Here is a 15,939-nt window from a genome sequence, read left to right as displayed (position 1 = left end):
TGTCTGTAACGACCACTGTTCACGACGTACCTACGATAGACATTTAAACTGTGGGGTCACCAAAGGTTTCTTAACGCCTTTAATTATAAAATAATTCGAAAAATTAATCAGGAATAACCTTTATGTTTTGATTTATATAATTGATATAAATCAAAACATCGTGTTATTTCTGATTATTTTTTCGAATTACTTTATTAAGGTGTTGAGAACAGTGTGGCTGTGGCCATTGATTGACACATGAAATTCATCCATTGACTGGGACAATTTAGGTGAACGTTTGTATGTAACGACCACTGTTCACTATGTACTTTTTAAAAACACTTAAACTATGGGGTCACCAAAGGTTCTCAACACCTTAATAAAGTAATTCGAAAAATTAATCAGAAATAACACGATGTTTTGATTTATATCAATTATATAAATCAAAACTTAAAGGTTATTCCTGATTAATTTTTCGAATTATTTTATAATTAAAGGCGTTAAGAAACCTTTGGAGACCCCACAGTTTAAATGTCTATCGTAGGTACGTCGTGAACAGTGGTCGTTACATACAAACGTTCACCTAAATTGTCCCAGTCAATGGATGAATTTAATGTGTCAATCAATGGCCACAGCCACACTGTTTTGAATTTCATTCTATAAATGTCAAAAATTAATCCTTACCCCAGCCTTCTAAAGAAATGGCAAAGATTCATAAATAGAATCCAAAATCTGTTGATGTTTTCCTGATACTAATTTTAGCAAAAGTATATGAAATGAACTGCCTCAAAAATCTGGTAAAAACAGGTACAGGTAGGACCAGAAACCAATTAACTTGTGTGCTACGGAACTAAGTCTTCAGTAAATTTCACCGTATTAATTGATCAAAACAAAACATCAATTCGTTCAGTCATGTAAAAACATTTACAAGTGTTTATAAGACAATGTTTTGCTATTGAAGCTATCCTGTAATTTAATTTAGCTAGATTGTGAAGTTCAGTCAAAGTTTACTGACTGTATTCGCTATATTCTACCAAGATTCATTCCAATCCTGTTAAAAGAAAAAAATCGTTGGGACAAAGAATCAGTTAAAAAGCTATCTGAAAGAATATCACTGCTATTATTTACATAAACCATGAATTCACATGCCTAACAGATAGTTCTGTGGAAGTTCTGGCATACATGATTCATCTACAGTTGTAAAAGATATCACGAACATTTACATACTAATCACAAACGAAGCAGGTCAAAAGGTAAAGCCAAGAGGTTTCTGAATGGAACAGACAAAGAGAATGTTACATAAATCAAAAGAATAGTGTATGCTGTTTATTTTAATATCATCTCTTATTAACGACACCACCCATGATCATCGTTTTAAGTTTGCTATATCCACGTATTATAATTATCAAAACAACTGAAATGATCCTTTTAATGACATACAATATCCTTTATATTATTCTATGAACATGTGTATCCAATCTAATTATGTGGCTTTCAATGGGACAGCAACCCAGGTTTTTATTAGAGTTATTTGTGTAATTTTTGGCAATGTGGGTCAGGGACTTTCTATACTAATATAGAAAGTCCCTGTGTGGGTCCATAACTTCTCAATCGAATTTGATATAAATATATTCATTTTGGACTCGAAGACAACATATTAAAATATGAAAAGCATTGTGAAAAAAATTCTCAACTTATTTCATACAAAAGTGCACACACTAAAATGTCTTGCCTGTTTTACTGACCATTGATTTTTATGTTTAAAGTCAAGATAAAGGTTTAACGGCACGTATCGTATACACTTAACTTTTAAAAGATTCATGATCTAGATGATACCTGCTAGACCATCATGTACACCCTACAATCATTCCATACACCAACTATATATAGTTGACCAATTGCTTTTAGTGCTCAAAACAGACAAAAACACAATAAAGAACATTGACCAATAAACCCTGAAAATGAGGTCAAGGTCAGGTGAAATCTGCCAGACTGTCATGTAACCCTTTCAATTATCCCATACAATATACTTAGTTGACCTACTGCTATCTGAGAAACACCTTATCAAATAACCTGAACCTGGATCACTAATCAATGAAATGAGGTCAAGGTCAGGTGAACCCTGTCTCATTGACATGTAGACATGCAAGGAACCCTTATACCAAATATAGTTATCTAATGAGAAAATCAAGTTACAAAAAAAAATATTTTTAAACAGTAACTGAACCATATAAAATAGGTCATGGACAACTGACATATGACAGTTGGAAACTTCCTAACATAAGGTATTTAAAGTGATACAATTCATGAAGCATCAAATTGTATCTTCTTAAGTATAAACCTTTATACAAATAGTAGACATATCATCGCAGCTGAGACAAAAAACTACTTAAACAAGTGAAACTGCGAGCTACTGCTCACTGATGATACCCCCGCCGCAAGTGGATAATATTAATAGTGTAAAAATATGCAAGTGTTCGGTAAACAGGAAGTTGTCGAGTGATGAATCTGAAAACACATCACACGGTATAGCTGACTTATAAAAATCCTGAAACCAAATTTCAGAAATCCTTGTGTTGTAGTTTCTGAGAAAAATGTGACGAAAATTTTTAACTTGGTTATCATGTGTAAAATCATACAAGTGTACGGTAAACAGGAAGTTGTCGAGTGATGAATCTGAAAACGCATCACACGGTATAGCTGACTTATATAAATCCTGAAACCAAATTTCAGAAATCCTTGTATTGTAGTTCCTGAGAAAAATGTGACGAAAATTTTCAACTTGGCTATCATGTGTAAAATCATACAAGTGTTCGGTAAACAGGAAGTTGTCGAGTGATGAATCTGAAAACGCATCACACGGTATAGCTGACTTATATAAATCCTGAAACCAAATTTCAGAAATCCTTGTATTGTAGTTCCTGAGAAAAATGTGACGAAAATTTTCAACTTGGCTATCATGTGTAAAATCAGACAAGTGTTCGGTAAACAGGAAGTTGTCAAGTGATGAATCTGAAAACGCATCACACGGTATGGCTGACATATATAAATGTTGATACCAAATTACAGAAAGGGTGGATGTGTAGTTCCTGAGAAAAATGTGACGAAAGTTTCATGGGACGGACTGACTGACGGACTGATGGACGGACTGACGGACTGATGGACGGACGGACGGACGGACAGACAGAGGTAAAACAGTATACCCCCCCTTTTTTAAAGCGGGGGTATAAATATCATTTTTCAATTAATCAAGGTGCATAACTCCTGAACACAAAAAATGAAAAGGAGCACAGGTATTCAGGGGCATGGACCATTTTTTAAAATAACCTGAAAATTTACTAAAATTAAGGTCCAAGCCAATGAAGATATGTCAGAATAATACAGATGTCTATTCTTCACAACAAATTGACCTATCGTGTATGCTTAACATGGGGTAATCGTAATCAGTAATCGTAATCAGCTGTAATCGATTACATTTTGCAGTGTAATCCTATGTAATCAGTAATCATGTCATTTCTGATTACAAGTAATCGTAATGTAATCAATTACATTGCCAAAAACAGTTACTTTTAGATTAATTTAAGATTACATTCATATGATTACTTGCTGATTACAAATTTTGTATACTGGTATATAGGAAAATAGTATTTGATAGACAATATGAAAATGTAAAGCATGAATAAAAAAACATGAAACTAGTATTCACTATGATGGGACTTTGTTTAATGTGATAAATAAAATCATCTATATAACAAGTTTTGTATAGCCAAGTGTTTTATTTTGTTAACAGTTTACTAAAGGAATTTACTTTCCAGTGTTTGTGAGATTGAGCTCTTTTGATATAAGAGTATGTCTTGAAAGCATTTTTATATTTTTATAAAACTACAATGAAATTCAAAAACAGAAAACATTGAGTTTTCTTTTTTTTTGAGGGTCGACATACATAAGTGCATGAGCCCTTTTGATTGAAATTGGAATTTAAAATCATATTTCATTTTTTGACAATTTTAACAAATTTTGTTTGCCATAAATATTATGATATGTATGTATTCCAAATTTTCAAACAAATTATGACAATTGACCAATTATAACTTTATTGATATTGCAATTAAGACAATAAAATTGTAATACCCAAACTCACCTATTGTTTTTTGTGAATTGGGCAGTTGGTTAAAATTTGTAGAAAAAAACAAAGTTATATCTTTTACATAGAGAAAGGACACTTGTCTATAGCTATTTTATCAAATTACACGTTACAATGTAGTCTGTACTTGTTTAAATTCTTTTAAATAAGATTAACAAATTAACTTTGAAAAAAATCACCAAAATAAGCTTTTTCATGAGGATAAAAAGTTATTAGAAATTCTTTAATATTACAATATACAATGTAATCATAAGAAATCACAAGTAATCATGATTACTTTTAAAGAAAAGTAATCTAATGTAATCAATTACATTTGAAATTAGGTGTAATTGTAATGTAATCGATTACATTTTATAAGCAAAGTAATTGTAATTTAATCGATTACATTTTAAAGTAATCGACCCCATCCCTGCTGCAGAACAGAGTTTCAACAATCCTGTAAACATACTGTGACAACTGTAGCATAAATAAGGGTAAAAGGTTCCCTAACAATGTCTCAACACCAACTTTAAACTTACAAATTTTGTTTCAACCCATTCGACTGTGAAACAATATGAAGGAATTTGCAATTTTTATCAATTTAGGCGTCAATAGAAAAGTTGATATAAAGTTGTGCCTACAATAACTTTTGTCTCAAGCTACACAAAAATTAATGAATATAAAACAGAAAATAATGGCCTGTAATAACCAGATGCTCTGCAGGGCGCAGTTTTATACGACTGCAGAGGTCGAACCCTGAACAGTTGGGCAAGTATGGACACAACATTCAAGTTTGATACAGCTCTGAATTTGAATTGTGATTAAATAGTTGACACAGCATAGATCTAGGTTTCTGACACAGATTTAATGTGGTTTAACTTTTAAAAAAAAAATTGCTTTTGAGCAATACACAATCCAGTTGAATATTAATCCCCTCAAAAAAACCTATTTGAAGAAACTTTCTTTTTAATTTCTGAAATCTGAAATGAGAAAAATTGTACCCCAACACAAATTTTTATTTACAACCCCCCCCCCCCCCCCCCATTTTTTCATCTCCCCCTTTCCCTTATTCCAAAAATAATCTCAATTCAAATTTCTAATGCAACAATAACTACTCATTTAAAAACATCATAAAATATTAAAATATAAAATGACATACAGTCATGGTTAAAATTAATATTAATTAATAGTAAATTCTAAAAATAAATTTACAGCTAACCATCTCAAGACAATCATCATTTCTTAATACATTTAATACATAATTTTCAAGCAGTATAAAGGAGATAATCAAACATATGTATAACAATATTCTTTCAAAGTGAATTGGAATATCTCCCTTACACTGTTTTTAAATTGTCTAAATTGTCCTTTGACCAGAAAACCCCTTGTTTCTCCCTTTTTTGCCCCTAATTGCTAAATGATTTGAGCCATACCTCCACCTTCCTTCTCAAATAACCATCCCTTTGTAGTATGGAAACTTGTGGTATAATTTCACAGTACACTTAAACACAAAGTTATTGACTGGAAACTACAAAAATGCTTATTTGAGCCACTTTTTTTGGCCCCTTATTCCTAAACCTTTTGGACCATAACCCCCAAAATCAATCCCAACCTTCCTTTTGTGGTTATAAAAATTTATTAATTTCTATTTACTTATACTAAAGTTATTATCTGGAAACCATCTGTCTTTGGACGAGGCTGACAACGACGACGTAGAAGACAACGTGATACCAATATAACCAAAGCTTTTTTAATTTTTGCGGCTGTATAAAAACAACAAAATTAGTTCAAAAATATATTTAATACAAATAGAATTATTGCACTTAATTGATAGTATATTAAAATAAATCAAATCAAACAATAAATCAACATTTCATAAATAATAAAAAAAATATTAACAATGCCATGTTTTAATATTGCACTAACATAATAAATATAATGACTTCATCTTCACAGGTTACTGGCAGAAATCATTCATTTTGATCTTGAAACTGGGTATGGCCTCATGTATTTCAAATGGAATGAAAATTTAAGATATTTTCAAAATACTTTGCTTTCAGCAAGTTCACCCATTTAAACTGTTCTTAATTATAATAAGTGCACTCTTGATGATTTTTTTGATTCAAAATGTTAACACAGTACAACAAATAATTTACCATGGTATCCAGCAAATATTGTAATACACTAAAAAAACTTTATATTAAGGTATTTTCCTGTTGAAAAAATCCCACTATATTGATAGCTATAACAAGATGAAATATAGATTATCACACTAGCTTTGATGACTGTATATCAGCCAGTTTACAACCAACCTTGAAAATCACCTTAATCAAAAAGGGAGTTATCCTTCCTTTTGATCTCTTTGTCTCCAGAAATATTTATCACAGTTTAGACAGTGTCCATGTGTACAGTCAAAGGGATCTTTACATAATAAAATATCTAGACATTTGATTTCAGTATAATCAAAAGTTAGTAGTACTCATATCATAATTAGTCTTTGTACGAGTGTGGTATAATGCTACTTCTTGTAGAAAGTGAGAGTCTAAAGGACTCTGGCGAGTAGTCAAATTACCCTGATTTTTCTTCTTAGTGTCTGCATCTAGAAAAATAATTATAAATGCTATTTAGTAAATTTTAATGGTTAAACTAAAATAGTAAAATAAGGAGATATGGTGTGATTGCCAATGAGACAACTATTCACAAGAGTATAAATGATTAGGGTGCAAACCACTATAGGCAACCATAGGACCTTCAACAAAGAGTAACCTTTATACAGTAGCAAACATCAGTTCAGAGAAAATTATGTGTCTATACATTGGAATACAAGGAATATCATGGTAAAATATAGATTGTGACCTTAATCAAGCAGACATACATCCTAATCTTATTTGTCACATATGGTAGCAATAATCAATGATATCATTCAAGTCATTCAAATGTTCTGAATAAGACATGAATTTATATATTATATATTGGAACACATATATTGAAAAAATGTAGAATGTACTAAGTGACCTTGACCATACAAACAAACTTCTAAGAGATAGGTATGGCACAGAATCAGGGTCAAAAATACTGATTTAATAAATGGCTATTATTTATTTTGAATTTATTGAACCATAAAATTAATTTTTGACTCTTCACATTGTGGATTATGTAAAATGTGAAGAGTCAAAAATTAATTTTATGGTTCAATAAATTCAAAATAAATTATTGCCATTCATTATAAATAAATTTCTATCAACAATAAGGCTCAAAGAACTTTTTATATTATTTATATTAACAATAACAACGTACACACATGTTGGCGTATGAATTCTCAACGTCAGATTGGGCTTGTCACCATAAAAATTGACAACATTGAAAATAAAAGTAATACTTTTACCCAATCAGAAGACAGTAAATGCACCAAATTTATTTATATACGTCTATACATAATTCAATTAATGTATATAAGAAATTTGATTAACTTATATACGAAATTCAATTTAAGAATATACAGAATTCGATTTACGTATTTACAGATTTGACCTTACAGACAAACTTTGCAGAGATGGGTACGGCGCAGAATCAGGGTAAAAAATACTGACTTACATATATACATAATTCGATTTACGTATATACAAAAAAAAAAAATTAATTCCATTAACACATATACGGAATTCGATTTATGTATATAAGGAATTCGATTTATTTATATAAAGAATTTCAATTTACTTATATACGTTAATCGATCTCCGTATATACAGAAATAATTATGAATATATGTAAATAAGTATATTTGACCCTGATTCCTCGCCTTATATGGGCAACAACAATACCAAGCCAGATTTCTATTTAACTCTTAACCCTTTTTCTGGGGTATAATTACATTATCTGCAAAGCATTCTGAAGTTAGGAATAACTTCATTAATTTTTATTTTATAAAGTTAAAAAAATTAATTTCAATTCACAAAAAAAAGAAAAGAAAAATTGAAGTAATGTATGGGACTCTATACAAACTTTTGAAAAAGAATCTTGGCACCATGAAGTATGGAATGATAAAAATAATGTCAATGGTAATACATTAAGATTTTATAGATTGTTTAAAACTTGTATTGGTACAGAGCCTTATGTAAAAGTAGTTAATAATAGATGCCACCGACGTATTTTGTCACTATTCAGAGCTGGTTCGTTACAACTTAAAGTTGAAACAGGTCGATATGCTAGACCACCAGAACCTCTACAAGACCGTTTATGTATTTTTTGTGATAGTTGCCAAATTGAAGATGAAAAACACTTTCTTTTTAATTGTTGTTTTTACTCTGATATCAGACATGAATTATATGCCAAAGCCTGTCTTTTAAATGTTGATTTTGAGTATTTATGCGATATTGAAAAACTTCGTTATCTTATGTGTAATGAGAATATGGTTCCTCTTTTAGCTAGTTCCCTTTATCATATGTTTTATCGACGAAAACATGTCATCTAGAAATTATATATGTTTTTTTTATTTTTTTTTTATTTACGAAATACTTTTTAAATGTAACAAAGCTGTCCTTTTATGTATGTATTAGATGTTTGTTTTAATGATAGTGTCTCATAAGTCGTTTTTGGCTGGCATCCTTTTACTTAAATGTTAGGTTCTTATGACTTTATGTGTATATATATATATATATTGATATTGTAATGGATGGTGACACTTTAATAAAATAAATCTTATCTTATCTTATCTTATAATTCTGTATACACATAAATGGATTTACTTATATATAGAAATAATTCCGTATATACATATATCGAATTACGCATATTCAGAAATATTTATGTATACACAGAAAGATATTATTTCTGTGTATATGGAATTCTATTAAAGTATATACGTAATTAGAAACATGTATATAGGTTAATTGAATTCTGTATATACATAAATTAGTACGTATAAACGTAAAGCAAATTCCGTATATACGTGAATTGATTTCTGTATATGAGCAAGGACTTATAACTAACATACGTCCTTGATATGAGTAAATTGAATTTGGTACATAAATAAATCGATTTTGGTTTATACATTATGTATTTCTGTATATAAACATAACTAGATATCATTGAGATGGGAGCCATCTCTGTGGGCCCCGCTGTGAATAATGTGCATTAAAAAATTGTATCTTTACCATAGGACATGGGTTTGTCAACTGAAATCAAAGTTTTTGACCTTGACCTTTGACCTAGGAAGTTGTAAATAAATTATGACACACCCTTTGGTGTTGGTTTATAAACATGTCAAGTATAAACTTTGAAATGATAACGGTTCTCAAGATATAGAGCGGACAAGATCTTTACCATAGGACATGGGGTTGTCAACTGAAACCAAAGTTTTTGACCTTGACCTTTGACCTAGGAAGTTGCACATAAATTATGACACACCCTTTGGTGTTGGTTTATATACATGTCAAGTATAAACTTTGAAATGATAACGGTTCTCAAGATATAGAGCGGACACGATCTTTACCATAGGACATGGGGTTGTCAACTGAAACCAAAGTTTTTGACCTTGACCTTTGACCTAGGAAGTTGTACATAAATTATGACATACCCTCTGATATTGGTTTATATACATTTCAGGTATAAACTTTAAAATGATAACGGTTCTCAAGATATAGAGCGGACACAATCTTTACCATAGGACATGGGGTTGTCAACTGAAACCAAAGTTTTTGACCTTGAACTTTGCCCTAGGCAGTCGTTCATAAATTATGACACACCCTCTGGTGTTGGTTCATATACATGTCAAGTATAAACTTTGAAATCATAACGGTTCTCAAGATGTAGAGCGGACACGATCTTCACCACAGGACACAGGGTTGTCAACTGAAACCAAAGTTTTTTTACCTTAACCTTTGACCTAGGAAGTTGTACATACATCATGACACGCCCTCTGGTGGTGGTTAATAAACATGTAAAGTATAAAGTATGAAATCATAATGGTTCTCTAGATATGGAGCGGACACAAAGTGTTACGGACGGATGGACGGACGGACAGACTGATCACTATAGGGCGACCCGCCTTTGGCGGGGCCCTAATTATTTATGCATATATACATAATTACTTTTGTATATATGGAACTAGATTTACGTACATACGTAAATATTTCTGTATATACAAAATTCCATTAACACATATACGGAATTCGATTTATGTATATAAGGAATTCGATTTATTTATATAAGGAATTTCGATTTACTTATATACATTAATCGATCTCTGTATATACAGAAATAATTATGAATATATGTAAATAAGTATATTTGACCCTGATTCCTCGCCTTATATGGGCAACAACAATACCAAGCCAGATTTCTATTTAACTCTTAACCCTTTTTCTGGGGTATAATTACATTATCTGCAAAGCATTCTGAAGTTAGGAATAACTTCATTAATTTTTATTTTATAAAGTTAAAAAAAATTAATTTCAATTCACAAAAAAAAAAAAGAAGAAAAATTGAAGGTATGTTTTATAATTTTATTACCGTATTAACATGCATCTGTCCAATTTTCTGGAGATTGCTAGTCCAAAGGTTCATCAAAACAATTTGGTAAAAAATGGGTGTACCATCAAACTCTTAAGAGCCTGTGTCGCTCACCTTGGTCTATGTGCATATTAAACAAAGGACACAGAAGGATTCATGACAAAATTGTGTTTTGTTGATGGTGATGTGTTGTAGATCTTACTTTACTGAACATTCTTGCTACTTACAATTTTCTCTATCTATAATAAACTTGGCCCTTTAGTTACAGAGGATAATATTTTGTAAAAATTTACGAAAATGTACCAAATTAATGAAAATTATTAAAAATTGACTATTAAGGGCAATAACTCTTTAAGGGGTCAACTAACCATTTTGGGCCAGGTGAGCTAAAATAAAAGTGCATTTTGTGGTGTTATTTACAGTATTTACAGAATGGTGCAAAGTAGAAAATATTAAAACATATTTGGGGTGTTTTTGGTATGAAGTGAAAACTTAAGAACATGAACAATAAGATAGAGACTTACCTATTTTTTCCAACATATGCAAAAATGATGTAAGGGGTGGGAATGACACAACATCAATTCTGGATGCATCACTTTCAGCTGTAAAATGGAAATAAAAAAAACTATTTGGCATTGTAAATTGACCAAAAAAGAACATAGGCTGGCAGATTCACAAAATACTAATATAGATTCTAACACTGCATGAAATGTGATACATTATTTCAGTACTAGAGAATTTTCATTTTCAAAATGCAAAGCTTTTAAGATATTCAAAATTTAGCTGTTGAGATTGGAGACATATGGTAATGATCTAGATTTAACCATCTCAAACTTTTATTTTTAATGATCTGCAAAAAGATGTGACTAAATTTAGTCTAACATGATTTGAAACATATTTTAAGGCCCATCAACTTTTTTAAAGCAATGAATTGAAAAGGCATCATCAAAGACATTGTTTGGCACAAACAAATTCACAAATCTTCCAAATAATATCATCAGCTATTTGAACTATGTTCATTTTATGATGAAATAAATAAAATATAATATACCATTTCAGTATAAATATTTCATTTACAATTCAGTTATTTATCACAAATTCAAAATAAAAAAGACATCATTTCAATAAAGTTCCTTTGTAAAAAAAACAAGATAATACAATATATTGTATGGTATAACATGAAAGAGATCACATATAAAGCTGTAAATAATAGACACAATTGCTGAAGATAATAACAAATATCATCTTTTTCTTTAGACGTCAAATTGTTTTGACACATAACAGGTTATAACTTTGACCTTTCAAGATAAAACATGATCAGCTTTTAACATCAAACTGAAACGTGAATTTTTTTATTTTTTGTTTAAGAATAATAAAATAAACTAAATCTTCATAAATTCATCATCTGTTGTTTATTTGTCCATTTGATTAAACAACAATAATTTATATTCATTGTCCATTTAAACAACAATAATTTATATTCATATTTTTAGGACAATGACCATTTCCCTCTACATGTTAAAAGGAATTCACATTGTGTTACTGTTAAGTTTAAACTTGATTGTCTCCCTTCCTTTATTCTTATGTTTTCTTTTTAATTTTAAAAGTGGTTTGACTATTGAACAATTAAGCCCCAAATTAAAACACAAACTTAAAAATGTGCTATATATCTTATATAACAATATAGAGGAATACTTTTACATATAAATAACAACATTATCCATAAAAATAAACGATAGGTAGTTTTAAGAATTGACAATTCCATCACTAATTTCATGGGGAAGTCAATATTCTTATTCTATATCTTAAACCACTTCATTAAAATTTAGCCTGGACAAGTCCTTCATATAATAGCTTCTGGAATAAAAATCAAATTCTTTAGATAACTTATGGATTGATCTTGCAATTAAGTAAAGTTACTTTTTGAAACAAAAGGTGTTCAAAATATGGAGTTAACAATATGATGGGTCTGATATTTCCAGGTTACTCAACCAGCTCATAAACAACAATGTACAATATACCTCTGTTTCTCCTAAACAAATCCTGGTCTAGCATACCAAATGTTTCTTTGTTTCCTTGTAGATGAGATTCTAAAACAAAAAAACAAAATCTTTATAGAATAATGGCACACCTATATTATAAAATCAGCTTAAAATTGAATCTTTTTGTGTATTTCTTGTACCGGTACATAGGGACAAGGGTAAAACTTAATGCTCCCATCCACTATGGCAAGGGGATTAAAATGAGTAATTCCTATATGAAATTTATGGTAAATTTTTGAAAAATCCTAGAATTTAAATGGTATATTTACCTGTCAACCTAGAAGCCACCTGTTTACAGGCCAAGTAATGCTGACAAGTAGGATGGTTCCACTGTCTATAACACTCCTCCATAAAACTCTGAGAATAGATAACATAAGAGGTAATTCATGGTCACTGAAATCATGACAATAATTAAATTAATAAAACAAGAGGCTCAAGTAAGGGAAATTTTGACATTCCTGACAAGGCCAAAGATATGCGTCTTCTATCAATTCATAAGGCATCTGTTAACATGGTATTGCATTCTACTCCTGAAAAAATTACCTGGGATGATGTAAAGATATAGATGCGTATTATACCAACTCATGTTAGAATGAGCATAGTATGGCATTAGTTGCAGAATCGTAGCTCTTAGGTCCTTATGATATTTTTTGACTGTATGCCCATCATAGATCCCCTAGGTATATATAATCATATCATCAGGACTTAAGAGCTAGGGTTCCCCAGCTAAGAATGGCACAAAAGAATTTTAATGATCTTACTTTTGGTAATCTAGATATCAACTGATGTTTTGTCGTCACACCTTCTTCTGTGTCTTTTATATCTTCAATAAAAATTCAAAAATATATATAATTTTTACCCAACCTAGTTTTGGTAAAGGTACATTTTCAGTTTTATTTGTCTCTGAAATAAAAAAAAATGTACTCTGGTAACATAATTATTAGTCCAATTTTGAAAAACTTCACAACAAAACAACCTTTAGTGTGAATCATTTTTTTCTCAGCATGTTTGAGAAAACAATAATGATTTGCTGTAGTTTTGCAATTTAAATGAAAATGATGCCAATTATTATTTTTTATAATGACTAATATACCTCCATCAAAAGGAATAATTTAAACCTAACTGCAATGTATTATCAAAGGACAATAATTCATAACTATAAATTCTGCAAATTGGTGTATATTAAATAATTGTTTTGAAATTATACAGGTTATTTCATGACAAATTTGACCTTCTCCTTCGTCAATGAGATATATTTAAGTTATTGGTACACTTAGTGTTAGTTATAATGGACCATACAAAGGGTATAAGGCTTTCAAAATTTGAAATCAAACCATATCCGCAAATTCCTACCAAAACAAAAAACAAAAAAATTAATACAAAACAAAAACTCTAAAATCCTGTAGGTACATATTTCATGACAAATCCTCTCATAATAGTTCTCAATGGCCTAAATTATTGCATGGCATATAACCAAACTTGTACTTTTTACCCTGCATGTTTCATTTATTATAATATTAGAATTGTTGATTCTCAGTGACTTCACTGGATATAATTCTGAAACTAGACAATCTATGGATTATTTAGGTTAAATTTCTGGCTTTTTAAACAGCAATTGAATTTTCATCACTTTAAAAAAAAATGACACAATTACTGCTGACAAACGCATGTGGTAGCTCCATTTACTTTAAAGTTTCAAAAGCATGGTCTTTTAATAAAGCTCTTGTTGTTTCACAGTTGACATAGTTTTTAAGGATCTGATCTTTTTAATTTAAACTTAATTTGATATAAAAGCATCCGTTAAATCAGCCTAAAGCAAATAACAAATCACCTGCTAGCACCCTTGCTAAAAATTCTCCAGTAAGCTGAATAACACCATAATCCACATACTGTAAAAACAGACTGAAATAAAAGAAAGATTTGAACAAAATAAATTTAAAGTCACTGTTTAGTTTACAAACAATTGATGGAAACAATAACATAGTTAAAATGCATCAATATCCATCACCTGATTTTTAATTTTGAGAACAATCTTGCATGGAGAAAAGGTATACAACAATTAAACAGTAACATTCAAAGTTCTTCTAAGCACTGAAGGGTAAAGAATGCTTTAATTTATCAGTGGGAAGTAAAATTAAATATTGCATAGTATAAAGCATTGATTGTAGCTGATTCAACTAAAATTCTGGACAAAGGAAGATAACTCCTTTTCTAAAAGGTAGTGATGAACCTTGGAAGATTTAGATATCAAGTCAGTACTATAGGGTTTAGATTGCATGAAATGCAATCTTTACCCAATAATAAAAACACATGTATTTGGATTGCATTAATGTTTTGAAATATTGACTGCTTATCTCAAATCATGTAATTGTGGCATTCTAAGTTGAAATATATTATAAGTGAGGGTGACAATGACATCACATTTTTTATCACATTCTAAGTTTATAATCTATTGTAAGCACAAATCCCTTTCACATAAGCAAAAATGTCTCGCACCAGTTTTTGTAGAATGGAGGCCTAGATCTAGAGGTATGAAGAGAATAAGCTTAATTTGTCTTCGTAATAGAATGATCTTTACTTTACTTCAATCAATAAATGGAATAGTTCAACTACAAACTTTGTCAACATTTACAGCAAATAGTTATAAAAAGATAAAATTCAGTTGTACAAAAAAGAGTTGGTCTACTGGTATTCTTAATGTAAGAAAATAATCAATCCATCATATTTCAACCTATAAATAAATAAAATATTTCATTTCAATGTTTACATTTTTTACCAGGTGGTGTCATTTAAATGTGATTATCTTGTCCAGGTATAAACATGTCCTCATGCTCAACTCAATGGTAGATCATCAGTTATGAAAAATTGAGGCAAACATACATAGATGAAGTAACTTTTAGGTAAATCAAAAGTTATATGGTAGAAAACTACATAATCAATGTTCAAGGCCGAAATAAAGACTCATGTTTAAATAATAATTTTTTATTTCTTGTTTACATTAACTTTTATGTCATTAATATAATTATTATACATGTATATATAAAGTTATTCTGTGAAACATCAGACTGGTAAATTATTGCCTATAAAGAATGAATCTCCAGGCCAAAATAAACAAAATTATTTTAAGAAATATGGCAAAATTAAGATACAATTATATGCTGAAAGTCTTTGAGATAAAGTTCTTACTACAGGTAGTATGAGTGCAATGTAAAGCTAGTTAGTCAAACCATATCTGACACAGATATCAGCCTTTTCCTCGAATTTCTCAGTGAATCAAACATTGAC

The 15,939-nt window shown here is 30.1% G+C and overlaps 1 protein-coding gene across 1 annotated transcript in view; it reads right to left on the bottom strand.

The window, feature by feature from the left end:
- Window positions 1-5,888: 5,888 nt before the first annotated feature.
- The window catches only part of LOC143066521 (protein pigeon-like), a 61,828-nt gene continuing 51,777 nt past the window's right edge, over window positions 5,889-15,939 (bottom strand). Inside the window, exons 26-31 of the mRNA XM_076239431.1 lie at window positions 14,486-14,556; window positions 13,416-13,477; window positions 12,924-13,011; window positions 12,634-12,702; window positions 11,137-11,214; window positions 5,889-6,701 (exon numbers count right to left, since the gene is read on the bottom strand). Of these exons, the coding sequence (XP_076095546.1) occupies window positions 6,565-6,701; window positions 11,137-11,214; window positions 12,634-12,702; window positions 12,924-13,011; window positions 13,416-13,477; window positions 14,486-14,556 (505 nt within the window). The 3' untranslated portion in view covers window positions 5,889-6,564. The remainder of the gene's footprint in view (window positions 6,702-11,136; window positions 11,215-12,633; window positions 12,703-12,923; window positions 13,012-13,415; window positions 13,478-14,485; window positions 14,557-15,939) is intronic.

This window comes from Mytilus galloprovincialis, chromosome 1 (genome assembly GCF_965363235.1).
Source record: "Mytilus galloprovincialis chromosome 1, xbMytGall1.hap1.1, whole genome shotgun sequence".
Classification (NCBI taxonomy): Eukaryota; Metazoa; Mollusca; class Bivalvia; order Mytilida; family Mytilidae; genus Mytilus; species Mytilus galloprovincialis.
This window is presented reverse-complemented; position numbering and strand designations above follow the sequence as displayed.